Source organism: Capricornis sumatraensis, chromosome 21, assembly GCF_032405125.1.
Source record: "Capricornis sumatraensis isolate serow.1 chromosome 21, serow.2, whole genome shotgun sequence".
Lineage (NCBI taxonomy): Eukaryota > Metazoa > Chordata > Mammalia > Artiodactyla > Bovidae > Capricornis > Capricornis sumatraensis.
This window is the reverse complement of record NC_091089.1, coordinates 23,224,509-23,249,544: the sequence shown is the minus strand read 5'-3', so window position 1 is coordinate 23,249,544 and position 25,036 is coordinate 23,224,509. Positions and strand designations below refer to the sequence as shown.

The 25,036-nt window shown below is 45.1% G+C and overlaps 1 protein-coding gene across 2 annotated transcripts in view; it reads left to right on the top strand.

Annotated features, from left to right (window-relative positions):
- The window catches only part of FHOD3 (formin homology 2 domain containing 3), a 529,299-nt gene that overhangs the window by 376,247 nt on the left and 128,016 nt on the right, over window positions 1–25,036 (top strand). For both annotated transcript variants that reach the window (XM_068993855.1, XM_068993854.1), the window contains exon 11: window positions 20,591–20,704. In XM_068993855.1, the coding sequence (XP_068849956.1) occupies window positions 20,591–20,704 (114 nt within the window). The remainder of the gene's footprint in view (window positions 1–20,590; window positions 20,705–25,036) is intronic.

The following is a 25,036-nucleotide window of genomic DNA, read 5'->3' as shown; positions in this document are numbered from 1 at the left end:
TAGGAATGGACGAGAAGATTCTGTGAACTGGCTTGAACATGCTAGAGGATTTCACAACTGGATTAACAACCACTGGTACCATGAACAGCAAGTAGCTACTTGGGTAGGGTTATCTGATGGTAATGATTCACTAATGAGATTCACCAGCAGGGGATGTGACCTGCACAGGTCGGTGTGATTAGAATATAGCCAGTGATTCCAAGTTACCATTCAATCTCCAGGAAGCCCTTTGTGGTCTCTTGAGTATTGAATGGCAAAGGGTGTTCAGCAAAGGAGGGAACATGGCTGGGTGGGAGGCAAAGGGCCATGAGCTTGGAACTGAGAGAACCTGCACCAAGAAAGGACAGAAGCAAAAGGTACGAGGGGGTGGTTGCTTTGCAAAGCTTCCTTCTGATTTCTGTGACAGCACTTCCGGTTTCTCAGAAGGTTCACTGTGACCAGATTACATATTTCTTTGGGGGTTTGGACTTTGCTGCATTAAATTTGGGGGTTTTTCTAGATTTCTAGATTTTTCTAGATTCTAGATTTCTAGATTCTGAAGACAACAGCAAAACTGTGAAAACGAACAGAGCTACTGTTGAATTTTAAGTGAAGAAGTGAGATCGAGGTAGTGTTTCAGCCAGACCCCTCTGGGAGCAGCACAGAGACCGCATGGGAGGAGCGCCGACAGCAAACGGGGAACGGGGGGCCTGGGCCTCAATCTGGAGAGAGGTGGAGGGGCCCGACAGGGAGAAGAGGATGAGGTATAGGATGGATATCATTTGTGGGAAGGTGGGTGGATTGTATGGTGGGGAAGAAGAAAGAGTTTGGGGGTGATCCCCAGACAACCAGTAACTTAGGGTCATGGGATGGCTCGAGGCCACCGAGTAAGCTGTGGGCATTTTCAGTTTGAGAAGTCTGGGTCACAAGTAGAACTTCCTATAGGCAGTTGGATAGGCATGAACTGAAACTCATACACATGCAGGTGAGGGGTGAAGCCTGGGCCTTGACCCTCTCCCCCACCCCCTGTAACCCAGGGAAAGCAAACCACGTGAGTAGAGAAGTGAAAGGATAAAGTGTAGAGTTGTCATCTCCTGGAAGTCTGAAACTGAGACGGTGACTTACTTCCCGAGTCAGTGAACCTTGACCTTGGTCGTCTTCAAATGAGAATGCTTCTCAAGCCAGAGTAGCCTTATTTGGTGTGGTGTTGCAGGAACAGGCAAGCCCTTTGCTATGGGAATGGTGAACATACCTCAAAGAAAAGGAAAGATTCTTGTTTCTAGTTAAGTCTTTGACTTGCTTTGAGATTTTTCTTCTTTTGGTGTCAAGCTGGCTTGCCCTTGATCTGTGCAAGCGCCCCATTTCCTATAGTATACACATTCCTATCCGTGTCCTGACTGTTCACAGCGCTTTCTGGTAGAGCTGATTTTGTTGGCCATTCACACAGGTATGGGGGTGGGAGGGGCCATTCTGTAGAGCAAGCGTTTCTCTTTTTAAATCCCTGACAATTCCAGGATCCCTTGGGATATGGAGCAGGGGCTTTCTAATGATTACTAAGCTGAGCTGATTAAATCCTGTCGTGGAAGGAGGAATGAGCGTATCTCTGACAGGAGTCTATGGAGGGAGCCTGGTAGTAAGTCTTTTGAATGAGCAGGGAAATATAAAATCCTGAAAATGTAGGCTGAGGAGGGCAGATCTGGCATGGCAAAAAAAAAAAAAAAAAGGAGTGTGGAGTGGGCAGAGATGATGTTGGGGAAGCATTTTGCAAGGAGCTTCTTGGGAATTAACTCTGGAAATTGAGAAGGAGAGATCCAAATAAAGGGAGACCTGGCCTAATGTCATTTTTATCTCACACACGTGCTCAGTGAGCTGACAGTGGTCACAGGAACATCATATTCACATTGAGAAAACACTGATTTCTAAGGTGATTAATGTTGAGCTTTCCGAGCCTGATGAGAATGGACTTGGGCCATCGCTGTGGTCCAGGTTGGTCTGTGTCAGGGCGTCACTGATTCTCCTGGAGGTGGAATGAAGTCTCACTGTGATGGACAAAGGGTCAGAGCTGGTAGACACCTTTACACCTGAATACATGAAAAGAATCTGAAAGAAGGAAAGATTCATGCTTCTTCCAGTCCTTAAAGGGAAGAGGCATTTATTTCCAACCACAAAGAAACGATCACTCTGAAACCTCTGAAACACTCTGCCAAGCCTGTGCTTGGCATCCTTGCTGTTTCTAAAAGGTCACAGAGAATTCCAGTCTACCTTCATCTTAGTTTCTGTTCTGCTCTCTCAGGCCTCTAAGAGACATTTAAGGCAATTAGACAGTATCTCTGGCTTGGAATAAAGTTTTTTCTAAAACATGAAATCAAAGTACCCACAAAAGAAAGTATTGGGGCACCCCCCAGTCTGTAGTTTTCACTGGATTGATTCGTTTTACTCCTAAATAAGCCTGCAACTAGGCTACTAATTGTGTTTTTTCTACTGATATTTATGCTGTGCAGACTGGAATTCTATTATATTCAACTTCTCCGTGTTTTCAGCAAAAATAATGTGCTTGATCCATTAGTATTTTATTTTAAAGCAAAATAGCAAAATAATGGCTTATGCATTAGTAATTTATTCTAAAGCAAAATAGCAAAATAATGGCTTATGCATTAAGGTTCTGGTTGGTTGCCCAGTTACTAGGTATATTCAGTATCCATGGCCTGTGTTTAATACTCCTTCTAAACTTTGAGTGTTACAGGGACAATAAATATTTTCCTGTCTAACTTTGGGTTCTCACTATGGAAACATCAGAGCAACAGCGGCGCCTAGATCCCTTTTCATCCTTTTGGCTGGCAAAAAACCTTTTGAGGGAAGTGTCTTCTTTTTTGGTGGATAACAAACCTCTGTTTTTGAATGAAATCACTGCTCCAGTTGGTCAGAGATATGTCTTAACTGATTAAGATCACTAATTGGAAAAATTTAAATCTCTTCTTGGGGCCTTGGTAGCCTAGAAACAGCCTTGAAGTGAATAGAAAGTGTGAGTCATTGGGAGGCTAAGTTCAAACTCCAGTTGAAGTGTTTGCTGAGGGATACAGATGGAGCCCAAGGGGGCACTTTGTCTGACATAAATTTAACACGCTGTTTCCTTTTCTGTTTGTTTTTAAAAGATAAAGTTTAATTTTTTATTGTGGTAAAAAATATATATATAACATGAAATTTATCATTTTAATCATTATTAATTTTACAACTTAGTGGCAATAATCACATTCACAGTAACACACTATTTCCATGAAATACTCTTTCATCTAATTATGTCATATGTATTTTGTAGAATTAAATGGGGGCATTTAAAATGTCTACATCTTATCTAAACCTTAATATAGAGCTTTCTAGTGAGTTGCCACACATGGTCACACCTGTGTCAAGACACTGATTTCCCCTCAGGGCAACCAGGCAGGTCCAGGGTGACGGGGGCACTGGGCAGGTCTCCCGTTACTCGCTCTGGTGGCTGTGTCCTAGATGGTCTTGTCTGAGCCCCGTGCAAGGAGGACTGAGAAGCCCCGTCCAAGGCACTATTGCTTAGGTGGAAACATGCAGTGATGCAGGAGCCATGAAACCCATTTGGATTCTGCTTTGAGTTCATGGCGTCAGCAGTTCCTCCTGGCAGGTTGTGTGATCTCACCCTCTCTGGGCCTCGACTTTCTTATCTGCAATAGGGGGAGCTCTCCAAGGCATCTCCCAGTTCTGGCCACTCTGTCTGTTGACCATCCACAGCAAGTGTCTCCATGCTGAGCACCATGTGAGGTTGGCAGGGCCAAAGATCTCCCACAGGCAGTGAGTACTCAGACTGGCTGTCCTTGTGGACTGGGTCCGCTAGAGAAACGGAGCAGGAGGAGTAACTCCAGGCAGAGAGAATGGCTGCTTCAAGGACTCCCAGCTGAAATGCCCATGGAGTTGGGTGGACAGCTCAATAAACTGATTAAAACTAGGGTGAGGAAGTTGAAGAAAGAAGAGTGGGAGATGAAGCTGATGAGATGATGGGGGTATTTGCTAGGCAGGTTGGACTTCACCCTAAGGTTAGTGTATACATGTTGGAGCAGGAGAGGGTCGTGTGCAAAGTCCCATCTTGTCTTCTGGTCATTTCCTACTTGGCCAACAGCACTGCAGAAGTTTTTCTCATTTGAATACTTCCTGGTGCAATTGATGTCTTTCTCCCCCACAGACCTGTAAACTTTAGGGTGAGAACCTCTATTAACCACTATACCCCAGCATCTTGCACATAATAAATGCTCAATAAATAATTGTTGGGTAAGTGGAGAGAGAACTCTGGCCCCGTAGTTACACTTCTTTACTTTTAAAAAATGTTTGAATTGTTACTTACCATGTGAAATCTCTGAACCTTCTGCCTAATTTTGCTGTGAAGATCAAACAGCTCTAAAAAATTTGTTTAAAAAATTTGAATTGTTCAGAGTTGAATTAATCATAATCCTTAGTTCATGGTACATTGGCATCATTGGTCCATGTGTGGCCCTCTCCTAGTTTGTTTTATGTAAGATTTACTTATTAATACAAAGAATATCCATGAGACTACAGTCTAGCCAGAAACCCAGGGCATTACCCTTAACTCACTGTGAACGTCCAACTTTCAAATCTCTGGACCTGGGTAACCAGCACTTTTAAATATCCTTTAGCATTGTCTTATGGGCTTATTGTTGTTTTTACTATTATCAGATATGCATATATATTATATATAAAACAATAGTATGTCATATAATTTTGCCTTTTGAACTTTATAAAAAGTGCTATCATATTGTAGGGTCTCCTGGCAGTTGTTTTCTTCAGTCCGCATTATGCTTTCAGTGTTCATCCACATTGTCACATGATGCAGAAATCTTCCGTTTCCTCTGCTTGGAATGTACCAGAATATATTTACTGTTTTTCCCATTGGGGAGCATTTGTGTTGTTTACATTTTTGTCGGTTACAAACAGCACTGCAGAGAATATTCTCAGACTCGCATCCTCTGCACACGCTTTGGCTTCCCCAGGGTTTCTCAGGCTTGGTACTGTTAACATTTTGGACTGAATATGTCTTTGCTGTGTAGGGCTGCCTTGTGCCTTGTAGGATGCAGGATAAGCCTAAATGTCTCCCAACATCAAAGCATGTCCCTAGGAGGACAGAATTACCCGGTTCAGAAGCACTGCCCTAGGCTATAGCAGTCTGCTTCTAGGTGATGTGAATCACACTTACGATATGAATTGTCTACCTTGACAAGATAGTGCCAGTTACTTTGCCAGAGTGGTTATACTGATGCACACTCTTATCAACAGTATCTGCGAGCCAGTTGATCTGTATGCTCTTCACTGCTTGGTGTTATTTCAGACTTCTTAATTTTGCCAAGCAGATAAAAAATATTACCTCATTGCAGTTCTGATTGATTTATATTAAACTCTGGGTTTCAGATATCATTTCATACAAATTTATTGGCCATGATCATGTATTTTGCTCACTTTTACAGTTGTATTTTTATTGTTTTTTTAAAATATTTTTTCATATCCTTGATATGAATCGTGTGTTAGTTGCTCAGTCGTGTCCAACTCTCTCGATCCCATGGACTGTAGCCTGCCGGGCTCCTCTGTCCATGAAGTTCTTCAGGCAGGAATACTGGAGTGGGTTGCCTGCTCTGAATGCGTTACTTTAGCTCTTCCACTTCCTGATTGCTTTGGTCTTAGAATATGCTTTAATGCTGTTTAAAATGTGTCTGTTGTACTTTTAAAACATCTCTGCAACATCCGTTTTCCTTTCTGCTTGTGTTTTGAAGTCTGAGGAACATGCCAGCAGCCTGAGACCCAAATTGGGGGAAACTGCTTTGGCTTTGAAGGAAACTGTGCCCCGCAGAATTGGCCACTCTGTGGGCCGCTTGCTTTTCTCATGTGAAGAGGGTGGACTCCAGCCTGGAACTGTGTATGGTAAAAAGGGGGACACCTGATGGGTGCTGAACAAGCTTGTGCCCTCGAGTAACTCCTCACCAATCGCAAACAAGCAAAATACCCCAGAGGTATTTGAAAGCCAGAGGCCAAAGACCCAGAATGCCTTAGTACAGTATAAACAAAATTAAATCATATTTTAAGAGAAAATTCAAATAAAAGCAAAATTGTCTGATCTGTTTCTTCAGTCTTAAGTATCATCTGCATAAAATATCATTCTGTTTGACTAATTCCATTAGGATGAGACTAAATAAAATCAAGCATGGAAAATCTGGTGCCCTTCGAGAGGGCATTTCCTTCTCCATGGCTTTGAGTTGTTGGGCACCACCAGCACTTTGACCGTGGGACTTCTTGGAAGTGGGTTTCCTGAACGAGTCATTGTGCTGCCTGTCCTTGGTCCTGCTCGGCCACTCATGATAGTAAAGCTGTAATATGCACAAGTCACTGGGAGATTTATTGCAAGATCAGAAGATGCTGAGCCCAAAGAGGAAACATCTTGGGATGTAGATCAGAATTGCTGTCAAGATCAAGCCAGTCAATCCTAAAGAAGATCAACCCTGAATATTCACTGGAAGGACTGCTGCTGAAGCTGAAGCTCCAGTATTTTGACCACCTGATGTGAGAAGCTGACTCACTGGAAAAGACCCTGATGTTGGGAACGATTGAAGACAGGAGGAGAAGGGGACAACAGAGGATGAGATGGTTGGATGGCATCACTGACTCAATGAGTTTGGGCAAGCTCTGGGAGGTGGTGAAGGACAGGGAAGCCTGCCATGGGGCAGTCCATGGGGTCGCAGAGTTGGACATGGCTAAGCAACTGAGCAACAATACATCTTTATGACAGCTACATGCAAGAGAGAAGGATCAAAAATACACAGTTTGCACAGGTGGAAATTATAAAGGGGAAGGTGTTGCTATCTGCCAGTGGTTGGGAATGCTTTGCAGAGTACTGTGGAATCTTCCTTAGTGAATCAAGTTGAGTTCTGAGTATCCATTAGTGGGGGATGGTAGAGATTTCCTAAGAAGACCTCAAAGTCAGTGATGATGATGATGATTAGTTCACTATATACCACTCCTTTTCAAAATGCTTTACATGTTAACCCAGTCCTTCTAGAAGGCAGGTACCACTGATATCCTAAATTGGTATGAGGACAGTGGGGCCCAAGGTCACATAACTGGAAATCTGTATGCAGGTCAGGAAGCAACAGTTAGAACTGGACATGGAACAACAGACTGGTTCCAAATAGGAAAAGGAGTACGTCAAGGCTGTATATTGTCACCCTGCTTATTTAACTTCTATGCAGAGTACATCATGAGAAACGCTGAACTGGAAGAAACACAAGCTGGAATCAAGATTGCCGGGAGAAATATCAATAACCTCAGATATGCAGATGACACCACCCTTATGGCAGAAAGTGAAGAGGAGCTAAAAAACCTCTTGATGAAAGTGAAAGAGGAGAGCGAAAAAGTTGGCTTAAAGCTCAACATTCAGAAAACTAAGATCATGGCATCTGGTCCCATCACTTCATGGGAAATAGATGGGGAAACAGAAGAAACAGTGTCAGACTTTATTTTTTTGGCTCCAAAATCACTGCAGATGGTGACTGCAGACATGAAATTAAAAGACACTTACTCCTGGGAAGAAAAGTTATGACCAACCTAGACAGCATATTCAAAAGCAGAGACATTACTTTGCTGACTAAGGTCCATTTAGTCAAGGCTGTCGTTTTTCCTGTGGTCATGTATGGATGTGAGAGTTGGACTGTGAAGAAGGCTGAGCGCCAAAGAATTGATGCTTTTGAACTGTGGTGTTGGAGAAGACTCTTGAGAGTCCCTTGGACTGCAAGGAGATCCAACCAGTCCATTCTGAAGGAGATCAGTCCTGGGTGTTTATTGGAAGGAATGATGCTAAAGCTGAAACTCCAGTACTTTGGCCACCTCACGCGAAGAGTTGACTCATTGGAAAAGACTCTGATGCTGGGAGGGATTGGGGGCAGGAGGAGAAGGGGACGACAGAGGATGAGATGGCTGGATGGCATCACTGACTCGATGGATGTGAGTCTGAATGAATTCTGGGAGTTGGTGATGGACAGGGAGGCCTGGTGTGCTGTGATTCATGAGGTCGCAAAGAGTCGGACATGACTGAGTGACTGAACTGAACTGAACTGATGGAGCTGGTATATAATACAACCTATGCAGCTTGACTCTGAACCTCTCCAGCTGCAGAAGACTTTGCTTATAAATGACTGCAGCACCTGGGGGAGCAAATGAAATCAAGTTATTTTGAAGGGAGGTGCTCCATGTTTTGTGTTTAAAAGGAGAGGCCCATTGGTTGGCAGGGTAGAGATTCGTGGGTTCTGGGCAGACCAGAAGTAATAACGTTTGCAAATTCCTCATCTAGCTGAGGGAAGGTGGCCTCTGGCTGAAGGTTGAGGGTACAGTTTTTAACTTGGCTGCTGTTAGAGCAGAAAAGGACTACCAAGAAAAAAGGACTATGGTTTGTGAGGGTGAGCTGTAAGACTCAGAAGGACAGATGAGGTATGCTCACTTGTGGCTTGTGGCATTACAGGAGAAATTCTGTCTTCACCATTTCACTGGCCTCGTTTCTGACAGAGATACATACCCCTCAATCGAGGTATGAGACATATAACCGTGGGGTTGAATCAATGCTTCTCTCTTCCTTTCCTGCCACATGTAATCAGTCAGAAAGTTCAGCCATATCTGTTTTAAGCTTTCTTGGATCCATCTCTTTTTATTTAACCTCCCAGCTGTCACCCTCTTTGCCCTACCTCTTTATGAGACTTGCATAACCTGATCAGCACATTTTAAGAAAGAGGAATTATTGATCAACCTGTTCCCAGAAGATATATATATATACTTCTTAATAACTTTGTAATCAGTGATACTTCAGTTAAAAAATTCTTAATAAAAAATTAACAAATAGAACCAAGATGTTTATATTTTAAAAAAAGGATAACGTAACAAAGTGGAATTTATTCCTGGTATACAAGGTTGATTTCACATTTTAAAAAGCAATGTGATTCATTGCATTTACAGAGAAAAAGGGGAAAATCATATGATTATCTTGGTGAATAGAAAGAAAGCATTTGATAGACTTCAGCACTCATAGATGGCAAAAATTCTTAGTAAACAAGGAAAATTTCATCAATTATCTCAGATATGCAGATGACACCACCCTTATGGCAGAAAGTGAAGAGGAGCTAAAAAGCCTCTTGATGAAAGTGAAAGAGAGTGAAAAAGTTGGCTTAAAGCTCAACATTCAGAAAACCAAGATCATGGCATCTGGTCCCATCACTTCATGGCAAATAGATGGGAAAACAGTGGAATCAGTGACAGACTTTATTTTCTTGGGCTCCAAAATGACTGCAGATGGTGACTGCAGCCATGAAATTAAAAGACGCTTGCTCCTTGGAAGAAAAGCTATGACCAGCCTAGACAGCATATTAAAAAGCAGAGACATTACTTTGCCAACAAAGGTCCATCTAGTCAAAGCTATGGTGTTCCCAGTCATGTATGGATGTGAGAGTTGGACTATAAAGAGAGCTGAGTGCCAGAGAATTGATGCCTTTGAACTGTGGTGTTGGAGAAGACTCTTTAGAGTCCCTTGGACTGCAAGGAGATCAAACCCATCAATCCTGAAGGAAATCATTCCTGAATATTCATTGGAAGGACTATTGCTGAAGCTGAAACTCCAATACTTTGGCCACCTGATGAGAAGAACTGACACATTGGAAAAGACCCTGATGCTGCCAAAGATTACAGGTGGGAGGAGAAAGGGGTGACAGAGGATGAGATGGTTGGATGGCATCACCAATTCGATGGAGATGAGTTTGAGCAAGTTCCAGGAGTTGGTGAGGAACAGGGAAGCTTTGCATGCTGCAGTCCATTGGGTTACAAAGAGTCGGACACGAACTTTGTGACTGAATGGAACTGTTCAAAGTGAAAAAATGATAAATGGGTCCCGTTAAGATTAAGAACTTACATTTATTAAAAGACACCATAAAGTGAACGCAAAGACAACCTACGGGTTCTTAAGGTAGAGTACTTAGATGCTTCAAAAAAGGGGTATCTAAATAGGTACTAAAAATATAATAATGTACCCAAATTCATTGGTCATCAGGGAAAGCAAACTAAAGCTACAATGAGACCTCACCCTCAGATTAGATGGCAAAATGAAATAGGCAAAAGTATCAAATCTTGGCAAGGATGTGGGGACAACCAGAATGCTTATAGACTATTTATAGCCATGTAAATTCATTCATTCATTTAAAAAATTGTTTGACAGTTTCTAATGAAGACGTACTTAAGCATATCTTGTGACCAAAAACACTAAAAAATCATCTATGACAATATCCATAACAGCCCTATGCAAAATAACCCCAAACTGAAAAGTACCTGGTTAACATCAACAGTAGAATGGATAACTAAATTATAGTGTATTCCTGTGAGAGAATGGTATACAGCCACGAGAAAGAATGGTCTTCAAGTACATGTAGCCGTATAGAAGATTCTCACAAGTGTAGTGTTGAACAAAAGAAGCTGGATACAGTATGATTCCTTTAGATGGAGAATAAAATCAGGCAAGGCTGACCTGTGCCATTTGAGGTAGAGGAGGGAAGCAATTAAACAGGAGCATTGAAGGAAGGCTGATTACATGGATGCATCTATTTTGTGAAACCTCAGTGATTTGTGTGCTTGTCTGTGTATATTTTATATTTTAGTGAAAAGTAAAAACCATGACTAAAGGACAGTGGGGCAAAAGAGTTAAAGATCTTGGCAAAATGATGGGTGCAGTGAGACTGGTCAGTTCATGGGGACTGAGGGCATGAAGGAACTGGTGGAGGACAGTCTTCCTCTAGGAAATGGAGGAGGACACTGAGGTTGCAGAAGAGTTACGGTGGGAGGAGAGAAATGGGAGATTTGGAGGACAGGGGCTTGTGGTTGGGGAGGGGGGGTGCAGGTGTAGACGTTTGGATGTAGGTGTTCCGAGGTGGGCTAGTTCAGTGTGACAGTGAGGTCCAGCACGTGGGGCTGAAATGAACAAAGATGGAGGTCATCGGAGTGCAGTTGTTTCAATCCCTTTGACAAGGGATTAAGAAGCCCTCAGGGTGTTCCACGTGGATGGTGACAGAAGTCACATGTCAACAGGATTTAGAGGCCAAGGAGGGAAATGAATCAGTTATCAAAGTCTGTCCTCGTGTAGCTGCAGGAACAAAACTCAAGTTAAACTATCTCAAGTACAAATGAGAAGTTACTATCTTCTGTTAGTGAAGCTTCAGAAGTATTTTAGATCCAAGTATTAAAACTGTCACGGGGACTGCTTTCTTCTCTCTCTCCCCATCCCCCCTTCCCATCTCTCTCTCCAACTCTGCTGTTCTTGGACCATCATCAGTCACAGGCAGCCCTCCTCCACTCAACGTAAAGTGTCCTTGTACCTTCTCATCCCTGAAGGAACCAGGAGAAATCCCAGGGGTGGCCTGGATGGATTCCACCTGGGCCATGTGTTAACCCTTGAAATGGCGGGGGGGGGGTCAGCCCCCACCCCCAGACACATTTACTGCGAATGAGGGAGTAACATGCAGAAACCACCTGCCCACGTGGAGGTTAGTGCTGGAGGGAACGCAGTGGAGACGTGAGGACTGCGCCCTGCCTGCGCCCGGCGGCCCACAGGACAGCCACCGCACCTTCCCCGTGCAGGGGGAGAACTGCCTGGGAGGCCGGCCTGAGGCCAGAGGCGGCTCTGAGTCCATGTGGTGGGGGGTTGCGGGGAGCCAGATGGGGGTGTGCAGGGTAGTTGTATCCAGCCAGCTCAACACAGAAATTTGGCTTGGGCCAGGTGATTGCATCTCCGACCCACACTTAAATTTCTCCATCTCAGAACGGTCTCCTTTTCTCCTAACAGATTAAGTGTGCTCTTTTCATTTCAGCCAGCTGGAGGTTTGTTGTGTTTTTTTGGCTTCATCTTCCTGTTTGTCTGTAATGCTTATCTCGCTTTTCCATCTTGTGTCTGTGTGCATTTCTCTTTTCCTGGCCTTGTCTCAGGGTTGAGGAGGAGGAGGAGGAGGAGCAGCCAGTCACGGAGCCCAATTCAGAGGAAGAGAGAGAGGACGATGCCCCCTGTCAGGGCAAGGACAGGTACCGAGGGCTGGACCCTCCCCGGCTCCCACTGAAAGCTTGGAGGCTCCTTCCTGATGGAGAGTTTGCAGCATCCTTCAGTAGCCTCCTCCCTTCCTCACTGGCTCCCTTCCTCACTGCCTCCCTGCACACAGAGCCCCAGAGTGACTAGCTTCCTAGAAATAAAACTGAGCACGTTTTCCCTAGAGGACTGTATTTTTTACTCAAACACTGCCTCCCTTACCATGCTTTTTGGAAGACACAGCCAGCTGCTTTTCTCCCCACTGTCCCCTCCCTGAGTGCTTGGGCCCAGTCACATTGACAATAACTAATAAGATGCTCAGAAAATTTTAACCCTTCTTCCCTGTAGGAAGAATAATTCCACATTTCCCCTTCTTCTTGCTAATTTTACCAGTATAATGTTATCTAAAATATGTGGATGACTGCTATATTAATAATGCACTTTGATTTGTATCCAAATGAACAGGACCACTTTTCACCCCCATACAACACAGAAAAAAATAAACTAAATCCCAGCATTTATTGTCATGCCCAGAATGACTCTCAGAGCTATGCAGCCCTTTGGGGGAGTTTTCTGTCCTCTACTCACCTCTCCAAGGTGCATAGTCTTCAAACAATGTTAACAGAAAAGCACCTTGCAGATATTTGTGAATTTGGTGGGTATTTCCTCCCAAATGAGGTCTGTATGAAACATAAAAGTTGATCACGGGTAATTTTCATTTTGTGATATTCAAAAATAATTCTATAATCAGTTCCTTCACTTGATTGACTACACTGCACTTTGATATTTTTGCTGTTAGTTTTTCCACAAATAAGCAAAGTCAAAAGGCTAAAATCTTTCTTTTACCGATTTCAAAGTTAATGGGATTTTTTGCTGCCGTGACCTGCTTCTCCGGGTCACCAGCACATGTAAAAGTTCTCAGATAGGCCCATTGGATGTGCTGGAATGCCCAAATCCTCTTTGAACTGCTTCCCCACTTGGGGAATGTCCAGGAAGAAACCAGCAGGATGTAGAGATGGAAAAGGAATGACCACTAGGTGTCCACAGAGAGTGAGGTGCACATTCGGGAGTGAGGGGGAGAAAGGTGGGCATTAACCAGGGCACCCCCTCCCTGGCCTATGCTGAGTGCCAGGCTCGGGGGTAGTGACTTTAGTTAGGGATGCTCTGGGAAAGAAGGAGGTTCAAATGACAGTCCCACCTTAGGCTGAAAATGAGCCACAGAAAAATGTGGACCCTCCTGTGTGGCTCCCCACGTGCTTAAGTGTACATGGTGTGACCTCCACCCACACGAGCCCTTTGCCCTCAGGGACTTAAACAGTTCAGTAGCACCCCCAGACCAGATGGAAGAGCAGCCTCTAAAGGCATCCTGATTACCACTGCTGCCTTTACACGGGATGGTTGCTGATGCAGATAGACGGCAGTTTATCCTACCCGTGCAGTATCTTTGATGGCACGACTGGTGCTGTAGGGCATCTTCATCAGAGATTGTACAGATTAGACTTCTCTGTTTCAGGAAGCAGAGGGTGTGCACGTGAAGCCCCAGGGTTTGATCTCAGCCAGGGTGTTCATTAACATGGATGTGATGCTGCTTGCTCCCTGGTGTCAAGCTACTAGGCTTGAAAGTGGTGGGAAAGGTTCCGCTTCCTTCTGTGGGCCGGTGTCTTCCACTGCTCCCTCATCCTGCTGGCTGTTTCCTTGGATGCTTGCCATGTGTACCCGCCACGTGTGTGCACCATTGTATGTACCCCCTGTGCCAGGCCTGCCCTGAGCACGGCAGTGTGGTCTCATCCCATTCTCCCTCTGAGCCAGGGGAACCAGTATATCCCTGCTCTTATACACTGATGGAGCTCCGAATTTGAGGTAGGAAAGAAGAAAAAAACAAAAACAAAAACCATAGCTCATGTTCCATTCCCAAATGGGCATGGATGGCCAGGAGTCAAGTTCTCTGGGAAAGGGACTATGGTTTTGAAAACTGCAGAATTTAAGGTAGATTCTCCAGTGGGCTTCCCTGGTGGCTCAGAGTAAAGAATCCACCTGTAATGGGGGAGACCTGGGTTCGATCCCTGGGTTGGGAAGATCCCCTGGAGGAGGGCATGGCAACCCACTCCGGTATTCTTGCCTGGAGAAGCCCCATGGACAGAGGAGCCTGGCTGGCTAAGGTCCATGGGGTCGCAAAAAGTCGAATACGACTGAGCGACTAAGTACAGCACAGAACTCCAGTGACAGAGGTGGGCCTCAAGACATCTAAGTGTTTTGAATCCAGCCCCTGAAGGTAGAAGTCTCCATGACTGTCCGCGGCAGAGTCAGGCCTGCCTGCAGGGGTCTAGATGTCTAGGGCTTAGTGGTGGAGGAGGCCCAGGGAAAATGAGCCTGTGAACCAGGCAAAATGTGTCTTCACTCTGCCAGCCCCTCATTTCAGGTTCTTTGCATGTCCTGCTGGCATCGTTTTCCCTTCTCCACACTTGCTTTCAGGAAAGGATCCACAAGCCCTAACTCCTAAGTATGGAGCTTGTGGGATACCTCATCCTCAAGTCTGGGCTTTTTAGGAGGAGGATCCCCTGTTGAGCCAGACAAAGAAATGAAGTTCAAATTGTGGAAATTTCGGTACCAACACAACTGGGGTGGGGGGACCCTTGAAGGGGTGAGGAGGGCGGGTGCAGGAGAGCCTCTGAGGCCCCATGAGATCCGCTCACAAAGGCCCCTGTTTGCTTGGAGGCCAGGTTGGTCTGACCTCCCAGACTGGCCAGCCCAGGGTGTCAGCATTATTGGGAAAAGCGGGGTTTCCGGCTTCTATGCGGCAGGTCAAGAAACACAGCCGGATTCTGAAGCCAGCGGCCCTGCCGGTAATGAGTTTTTACACGTCCTTTCCCCCTTTCCTAACCTTGGCTCCCTCTCTCCCCAATCTCTCTTCCTTCCCTTTCTTCCCCTCTCCTCTCCGCTGCTGCCGCTGCCGCAGCAGCGAGGCCCACCCTGCCTCCGAGGTCGCCACCGCCACCGGGACGGATGCAGCCCTTGCCGCTGCCTCGCCGGGAAAGCCGCTGCCGGCCAGTGCTGCGGCGGGGAGCCCCTCGGACAGAGGGTCCTCGGGGCCCGCCCTGCGGCCGCCCCCCAGCCCCACCCCGGCCTCTCGGCCCTCCTCCACTGCGCCTGCTCCCCCGAAGGCGTCACCTAGCAGAGAAAAGCTGCCCTACGTGCCCCACAGCCCCTTCCACCTCTTCTCCTATGACTTTGAGGATTCGCCCTTGTCCACCAAGGAGAAGGAAGCCGAGTCCCAGCAGGAAAGCAGGTAGATCCGGCCCACGTGGTGGCCTGCGTGAGGCTGCCCAGGGGAAGGTGACACGGGCGTGTTAGCTGCACCCTCTGGCTCGTCTTGCACTGCGTTTGTGTGAATTCGGGTCAGAGCAGAGGGCAGCAGCTGTGTGAAGTCCCTGACCACTCGCTAATTACAGCATGCAGGCCAAATATGGGCTTCCCAGGGGGGCGCTAGTGGTAAAGAACCCACCTGCCAATGCAGGAGGTGTAAGAGACACGGCTTCGATCCCTCGGTGGGGAAGATCCCCTGGCAGAGGGCATGGCAACCCACTCCAGTATTCTTGCCTGGGAAATCCCAGGGACAGAGGAGCCTGGTGGACTAGAGTCCATAGCATGGCAAAGAGTCAGACAAGACTGAGCGACTTAGCACACACAGAAGAAAATCCTGTCTGTGCCATCTGTGCCAACTGAGAGCTCTTGTATTCTAATGCCATTACTAAAAATGAATTTATGGAGGTAAGGTTTATAAACATAAGCATGATGTCTGAATCTAAAGCGCGCCCCCCCCCCCCCCAACCCAAGCCCATCTCTCTTGATCTGCAGAATGCAGCGAGGGGCTTCGCCAACTTTCCAGGCAGCCTTTTGAGTGGGTTTTCCTTCCTTTCACAGTTCCTCTGATTCTCTCCATCTGAGCACGTATTCTGCCTCCGAGCCTTACAACTTCCGGTCTTTCTCTTCTAATAGGTGGGTGTCTTTTCTTTATCTCCTATCTCTTTTTTGTAGCTTTCAGTTTTTATTCTAATGTATGTGATTTCTGCTTATAACTTCCTGTGAGATGGCAAACAGTTGCAGTTTTGAATCACTTCCTGGGCATTAATGTAATTATGTTTAAAATTTTTTATTAAAGTCCACGTGACTTACAGTATGTTAATTTCTTCTGTACAGCAAAGTGACTTCATATTCTTTTTGACTATTTTTTGTCATAGAATGTTGCATATAGTTCCCTGTGCCATCGTGTATTGTTTATCCATCCCGTATATGATAATTTGCCTTTGCTAATCCCATACTCCCAATCTAGCCCTCTTCTCCCCCTCCCTGGGAAACTGCAAGTCTGTTCTCTATATCTGTGAGTCTGTTTTTGTTTCATAGATATGTTGATTTGTATCGTATTTTAGATTCCATATGTATTATTAAGTGACATGGCGTTTGTTTTTCTGACTTACTTCACTTAGTATGACAATCTCTGGGTCCGTCCATGTTGCTGCAGATAGCATTATTTTGTTCTCTTTTATGACTGATATGCCATTGTATATATTGATATATATCTGACTCACATCTTTATCCATTCATATGTTGATGAACATATAGGTTGCTTCCATGTCTTGGCTAATATAATTGTGTTATTTACATGTGGATGCCTCAGTGATTCCTATACCAATTGGAGATGAGGCCGAGGGAAGGAGGTGTGCAAATCAAAAATGCTCAGGGAATTTTCAGCAGGTGTTTGTCAGCTTACCTATGTGCCTGCTCGTCACTGATGCCTGGATCAGGACTTCTCTGCAGAGCAGAGAATGGGGAGCAGAGAGTTTGAATATTTTAAAAATTGTCCAAAATCAGTAATAAAAATCAGTATTAACTGATGGCCCATGTATATTCAGTGAGGAAATGGAGGCACAGAGCAGTTTGATAAGTGGAGATGGCTTACTCAGCCAGAAGGGCTTTGTATACTTTCGGGAGTATGTGACCTCCTGTTTGAATACCTCCAAACACCAAGTTCTCTACCAGTCTCTTTTAGGTCTAAAATTCTGAGTTACTGTGATCGTTCACACAATTTTCATGAAACGCATCTGACATAGCTCTTATGTCCCTTGATAATAGTATCTGTGTACAAGTGATGAGCCACACATTTGACTGGAAGAAAGATACCCTGGCAATCTCATCTTCCCTAGCAGGATAGTGTTAGCCCAGAATGGTGATGGACTCACAGGCCCTGACGGGGCTTTCCTGGGCCCAGGTCCTTCCCACATGGCCCCAGGCTTCAGTACCACTCACAGTCCTGGGGGATGAGAGCAATAGAAATGTGGAACTGGCCAAAATATATATACACATAAATTGAGAAAAGCAGCCTCATGCTTGTGAGACTTCCCGGGTGGCTCAGTGGTCAAGAATCTGTCTGCCAATGCAGGAGATGCAGGAGATGTGGATTTGATTCCTGGGTCAGGAAGATCCCCTGGAAAAGGGCAAGGCAATCCACTCCAGTATTCTTGCCTGGAGAATCCCATGGACAGAGGAGCCAGGCAGGCTACAGTTCATGGGGTAGCAAAGAGTCGGACACGACTGAGCATGCATGCATGCTTGTGAATGAGGATCAGCTTGGATTTAACTGAGGAAAGTTTATAATTCTTAAATTACTTGACAGGAATTTGAATACTGTATAAATATTGTTTGTACCTATTCATTTTCTGATGTTCACTCACTGTGGTTGTCCCAGGTCAATATGGCTACACATTTGACTGCTCAGTAGTGGACTGCAATTGAATAGGTTATAATAGAAACCAAGCAGTTAGTCACTAAAAAGAATTTTTTAAAAACAAAAAACTCTGTGCAGTAAATTCAATTAGTTTAGCTGAAATTGAGATGCAAAATTGGACAGACTATGAGATAGTCGGATTAATTGTTCAACCATTAGAGAGACTAAAGGAGGGGAAATAACTCTATGCTTGTTTTATTTCCATAATGTTTTTGAGACACAATTTTAGTAAAGTAATCCTGTTAAAACATTCTCCGGGATGCCCACTTTTGGTCTGGAAGGGGATGGTTTTAGATGCTTGTGTAGAATAACAAGCTCAGTGTTGAGACGGCTGGGCGATGCAGGGCTGAAACCAGAGCACGGAGCCTGTCTCCCGGAGGGTCCCGAGGTCTGGGGCAGCTTCCTTCCCTCCTGAGCAGGGCCCACTGCCTGCTGCTTCTCTCCTCTTCCCTGCTGGGCTTTTTCTCCCTTCTCTGCTGCTTCCTTTCTTTCATATCATCTTGTTCTTTGCTTTTCTCTCTTCTCTATGGCCTATGATTTTTTATTTAAATATTTTTATTGAGGTGTAATTGACATAATGGGTTTCCTGTGACTCAATGGTAAAGAATTTGCCTGCCAATGCAGGAGACTCAGGAGACATGGGTCCAATCCCCGGGTCAGGAAGATCCTCTGGAGAAGGCAATGGCAACCCACTCCAGTATTCTTGCCTGATAAATCCCATGGACAGAGGAGCCTGGCAGCCTACAGTCCATGGGGTCACAAGAGTCATTCACAATTTAGCCACTAAACCACCACCACCACTTGAAAAATCAAGCCAACACTCACTCAGAGAAGAAGCAGTTAACCTGCTGGACAAGCAGTGTGTTGGGACTTTTAAGAGATGAGAAGATGAATGCCCGGAAACCAAGTGCCATGAAGATGGTGTGTTAACGGGGGAGAGTGGTGGGGTAGCATTGTGAGTCCCCATCTGCCTGCCAGGGTGCCTGGTACTCAGCGCAAGCTGACACATGATAGCTGAAAGACAAATAAGAAGCCAACACAGCAGACTTAGCAACACAAGATAGACTGGGGGTAATATGAGTATTTTAGGTTCTAGTATAGTAATTCATTAAGGAAATCTGAAATTTTACTTCTGTATTCCACTTTTTGAAATAGATCTTTATTTTATGCTTTCTTCTATACATTCTCTTTTACCTTTGAGGATATTTTTTTACAATTGTAATCAAATGTACTGTGTAATATTATAAACTGATGTTGCGTGCAGCATGTGTGCAGGTATAAACACACTATGAACACATGCCATGTTTTCACTTATAAATTGGCAGGCATTTTTAGTGGTTGCATAACATTCCATCAGTGAGGGTTACATCATACTTTCTTATCCTCACACTGTTACCTAGTTGGGTAGTTTCCAGTTTTTTGCCATGATCTCAATGAGGCGCCAGTGAGAATCTTCCTGTGTAATGCTTTCAGGATATAAATCACCGTGAGTAAGGTTATGTAACTTCCCCAAAAGTAGACTTATTTGGTCAATGGGTGTCCATATTTTGAGATAAATGGCTTCCTAGAATGGTTAGTACTGATTCTCTTGGTGGGACGTGTACTGGATTCACTGTGTATGGGAAGGTCTCTGGGCACTTTCATCATAGCAACCCTTGGGGTCCCGCACACTCCAGTAGTGAGTCCTAACCAAGTCAGAAGAAAGAGTCAGCCCTGCCCTGTCGCTGAATAGGTTGTAAGACAAAGCTCTGCTGATAATAGCTAAATCCACCTTAGCTAAAGAACAGCTATTCTGAAAAAACAAGGAAACCCTAGACTTTAACAAATCCTGAAACTTGTCAGGGTTGGCTGGGAGATGATAAAAGCTCATTGAAACTTAGTGGCTGTCATTTTGGTTCTGAGGATGTGTTGGGTGAAAACACTGGCTATGTGCACCTCTAAGCGGCGGGCCAGCCTAGAAGTTCTGGAGACAGTTGCTCCTTGATTGCTGGGCATGCAATGAGACTGTGGCGTCTAGTGGATGAAATTGATTCAGAAACACCTCAAGGAGAATTTTTTAGTAAGATGTTTCCTTAGTCAGTTGTCTGATGTTTTCTGCAGACCTTTGATTGAATTAACACTAATTGTGCCTCCACCAGAGAAGGAAACTGCAACCCACTCCAGTGTTCTTGCCTGGAGAATCCCAGGGATGGTGGAGCCTGGTGGGCTGCCGTCTATGGGGTCGCACAGAGTCAGACACGACTGAAGCGACTTAGCAGCAGCAGCAGCAGCAGTACCACCACCAGGGCTTCCCCGGTTGCTCAGCGGTAGAGAATCCACCTGCAATTCAGGAGATGCAGGATTGATCCTAGAAGCAAGAAAAATCTTCATGATTCAATTTCAAAGCAATTTGGATTCCATTTATGTTAGCAACTAGTTTTAATGTACACTTAGAAAGGAAACATGAGGATTTTGTGTAAGCCCTTTGTCATAACCCGCTACTTAGCAGTTTGGGACTTTGGGAAGCTTCTCTAGTAAGAAATAATAAAAATGAAGAAGTTGGTAAATTTCTTTAAGTTAGGGTGATCACTAACAGTGCTACCTTTTCTAGACCTGTTTTTCTTGTAAAAATTAAGACAGTTTGCCGAGTGTTATTCGTCTAGTGACTTGTACTCATTTCTCTGTCCCTTCCTGCCCCCAACCTAACCCTCTGTACTCTTCAGATACAGCAGCTTTGGCAACAACTCTCATCACTCCTCGAGACCCTCATCTGGATCCAGCGTGCCCACCACCCCCACGTCATCCCTCTCGCCCCCACAGGAGGCCAGGCCTGAAAGGTGGGTTGCATGTACTGACCGCTTCCTTGTCCTCAAGCAAAGGGAATCAGTTTAAGAGTGCCCAGAGGGAATTTAGGATGGACATGTACCCACAACTGTATTTAAATTGGATCACCAACAAGGACTTACTGTATGACACAGGGAATGCTGCTCCATGTTATGTGGTGGCCTGGATGGGAGGGGAGTTTGGAGGAGAATGGATACATGTATATGTATGACTGAGTCCCTTCACTGTTCACCTGAAACTATCATGACATTATTTGTTCATCAGCTATACCCCATTACAAAATAAAGAAGGTTTTTTTAAAAAAAGAGTGCCCAAAAGAAAAGTGTAAATAAAAAAAAAAATCTGAAATATTTCCCTTGACAGAGTATAGTCCAAAAGTAGGACTGTTTTCTCTCTTTCACACTGTACTTTGTAACTATCTTATTAGAGGTGGTAGTTTATTGTTAATACTGTCTTATCTCTCAGCATACTAAAGATAGTTATACAGATTTGTTCTTAAATATTTAAATGTGAATGTTTCGATTCACCCCTTAAAAACTGTTCTAGATTTTGTGTTAACCCTGCAATTTGTGTTAGACATATCCGTTTTCGCCTTTGAATGATTCATTCAATGTAAATCAGGAGGGAGTGGGCCCTTTAAGGTATTGTTTTATTAATCCAGGACCTACCAGAAAACAAATGAATTATATGGGTCCGTGGGTGAAATTTAACTTGGCAAGAGTATTAATTAGACCACCAGAAAGGAACTTATTATTACTCCTAGAAGCAAGGGATTGCACAAGGATGTGTTTACAAGGGAAAGGTAAGGCCTGTAATTTCAGAACAATAAAAAACGGCTTCCCTTATATGGCAAGAGCACCGAGTTAGAGGAGACTGGCTAGGGTTCCAGTTCTCTCACTGAGAAGTTATTTAATCCCTGAGGGTATGTGCTGATTATGTCAACCCTCACTTTAGAGAGTGGTTTTCTGAGCAGATGATAAAGTACGCTTGAACCCCATTGTGTGAGTCCAGTGAAAGTGACAATGTACAATGATGAGATATAATGTCCACAGCTCGTGAATGATCAGAAATTCAGAAATGAGCAATTCACAGAGGTCATTTGCCTCTAATCCCAGATTTAAAACAAATCCATATTTGCCTGGTCTCCAGTATATTCTGAAGGGTGTTTTGCTGACTGGAGATTTTGGGAGAAATGGGTTGCCTGGCCGCACACCACCTTTAATTTCTAAAATGGTACCTAAACCCCCTGGTGTCAGACTCCCAGGTGGCACAGTCCAGTGTGGCCGTGAGCTGGTCACATCTGGCCTCGGCTTGGTCCTGGTCATAAGGCAGCAGATGGATTGCCATGAAATCTCTGCTTTTCACCCTAGGGCACTTGTTCTGGGGATCAGCTGAGGTCTCCTGTGCTCCTAGAGAGGTCACCCGGAAAGAGAACCTTTGTCCTGTGGGATGTGAGATTTGAGGCTGCAGTGAGGAATATTAGAGTCTGACTTGATATTACTTTGCTTCTCTCACACTTGCTAGGTCACCAGCTCCTTAGGAGCAAGGACGCAGGTTTCATTTATTGCTATAGTTCCTGGGGCTAGGCTGTGGAAGAGTCCAGGTGAATGCCAGTTGAAGGATCCAGGTGAATTATCCACTCATTGTGGACAATTTAGAAGTTTCTAAGGTTGAGAAATTGGAAGGACAGGAGGTCCACGGGTTTCCCAAGCCTTTGCCTCTGGGGGAACGTTGTTCCCAGGTCCTAATGGGGAAACCCAGGTCCCGTTGGAGCTGAAAGGTCCGGGAGCTCAGAACCCTGAAGGATCCTGCCTGTGCCTCTTTCCTGCTGGGGCTAGCTGAGTGTCCCCTGAGGGGCTGGGGGGATTTAGTGGGGGAGGGAGAAGAGGGGCTGGATCCCAGAAGACCTTGAGTGCCCTGGAGGAGGCTGGACTTCATCCCAAGGCCCTGGGCGGTTAGGGTTTTGAAACAGCTGGTGCCGTGAACGAACTGGTCCTCAGTGCAGATGGAGCCAGTGGGGCAAAGCTGCAGGGACCAGGGCTGCTCGAAGCTGCCTCTACGTCAGAGAGAGGTGACCCTGCCCGGGAACGGCAGAGGCCTCGGGGCTGGAAAGGAGCAGCAGGCTTGTGCAGACTTGGCTGCTGCTGGGAGGGTGGACGCAGGGGAGCCTGCGGGTGTTAGAAACAAGGAACTGAGAGGGAAGATGCGGGGCAAGAAGCAGCGCGAGGATGGAGATGTTCATCTTGGGGTGCACACGGCCTGAGGAGTGTGTCTGACACCCCGGGAGATGCTCCGATGCTGGTGGGGTGAGGACTTCGTGGTCCTCAGTTTGAAAGAAGCACTGGGTTGAAATCCCTCAGAGGGAGCCGGCACGCTGAGACCCCGTCGCTGGGTGGCAGCCGAGGCAGGGACCCCTCCTGTTCTGAGCTGCCTCTTCTCCCCTGTGCGCTGCTGCCATAGGAAGTTCACTGTATCACTGTATCCACCAGTGGGGAAAGCTGCAAAGGGTTTCTTACTTCCTTTCCATTTGCATAACTTTCATTTCAACCATCACCATCTGCGACTTTGAAACATCAGATGTGCCATTCCACTAAGGCCAGAAAGCCACCAGGACCGGCCACATCACCACTTTCTACTCTCACTTTGCCAGCTTATATTTTGTGAGTATAAAAGCCAATAAAAACGAGAGGCCCTAACTCCAAATCATATTCGTATCTCACCACCCTAGCATGTTATGTCAGTCATATTTATAATATTTATTTTTATACAGTTTGACTTTTTCTTTTTTTTCTCTTCAACAACTGGATTCTTTGGATACCACCATAATCTATTTTTACATTTACAAATATTTTCTGTCTTATTAAGATACAGGATTGTTTTGACAGAGGTATATACTTCAGGAGGGTTTGTAAGATTTATCCTTGAGATGTTTTATATACCCCTAATTATTGAAACTCAAAAGAAAATCTCTTAGGAAAAACATGGCACTCTTATGAACAATTGCTTTTTTTGCAATGAGAACCCAATTGTTCTGTCAGAACACTCTGGACAAATAAACAGCATGACAAGGCCCCATGCATTACTGGGGAGTTCTAGAAACCCTTTTCCTTGATTTGCAAACAAGATTCACTTCCCTGAAGTCCTAGGAAAATCACGCCAACTAAAACACCCCTTCAGGCAGGTCAGCCCGCTTTGGGACTACAACTGGGCATTATTGTAAGTTTAGAGTCTTCATATTTTTCCCAAGCATATTAGTGTGTTGGATGTTAATAAAACTTGGAATGATAAATTGACCTAGAAAGGAAGAGCTGAAGAAACAATATACAAATTAAGTCAAGTAGGGGTATTAAAATGAACCCTTCTCCACATCTCCTGTTACAGCTTTGTTTACAGGGCTCTTTTAGAAACAGAGAGTGCCGCATTAACTTTCATGAAATTGCAGCTTGAGTTGTACCAAAACAAAACAAAATAAGAAGGCCAGAACCATTTGCAGAAGCCCTCAGGGATACAAGATGCAACTGTTTAATGAAAGCAGACTTCTAAAATGCTTCAATTTTGAAAATGTGCTTTTTGAGTGGAAACATTCTAAATATTTTCTTTTTAAAAGAAAACAAAATTACAAGAGTATTTGAACCATTCATCTTCAAGTATTCAAATAAAACAAACAGGCAGACAGTCATCACAGGGCAGTCACTGTGGCTCTGGCCTGAGCGCATCCTCTCTTGCATCCCTACTGTGGCATCCCCCTCTGGTGGGCCTTTTCAGAAGTGGCAGCTGCACGCTTGTTCGGTGTTGTGACAGCGGCTGCTGAGGGAATTCAAGGGAACAGTGAGGCCAGTGCTGGGGGCTGAAGGTGCCTTGAGGCGGATCAGTCTTTGTGCTGGGGCTGGGAAGTAAGTGCTCTGGGAATGAGGCCCCTGTGCTGTGAGCTGGGGGTGGGTGGTCATGAGCAAGTGAAGATGCTGAGAGCTCGGTGGGTGCACCTTGGAGATCTTAGGAGGCCAGGGAGGACTTCTCTGTGGACTTGCCAGTACGTGCCTTAAGTACTTTCCCCTCTTACATTGGTGCTGTTGTCTACTGTAAATGCCAGTCACCTGCCTGCTTTACACACTAATGTCAGGAGTCCTTAATATATGTATGTGCCGTTCTAATATATGTATGTGCCGTTCTGAGTTGCTTCAGTGTGTCCAACTCTTTGCAACCCCATGGACTGTATCCCACCAGGCTCCTCTGTCCATGGGATTCTCCAGGCAAGAATACTGGAGTGGGTTGCCATGCCCTCCTCCAGGGGATCTTCCTGACCCAGGGGTTGAACCTGCATCTCA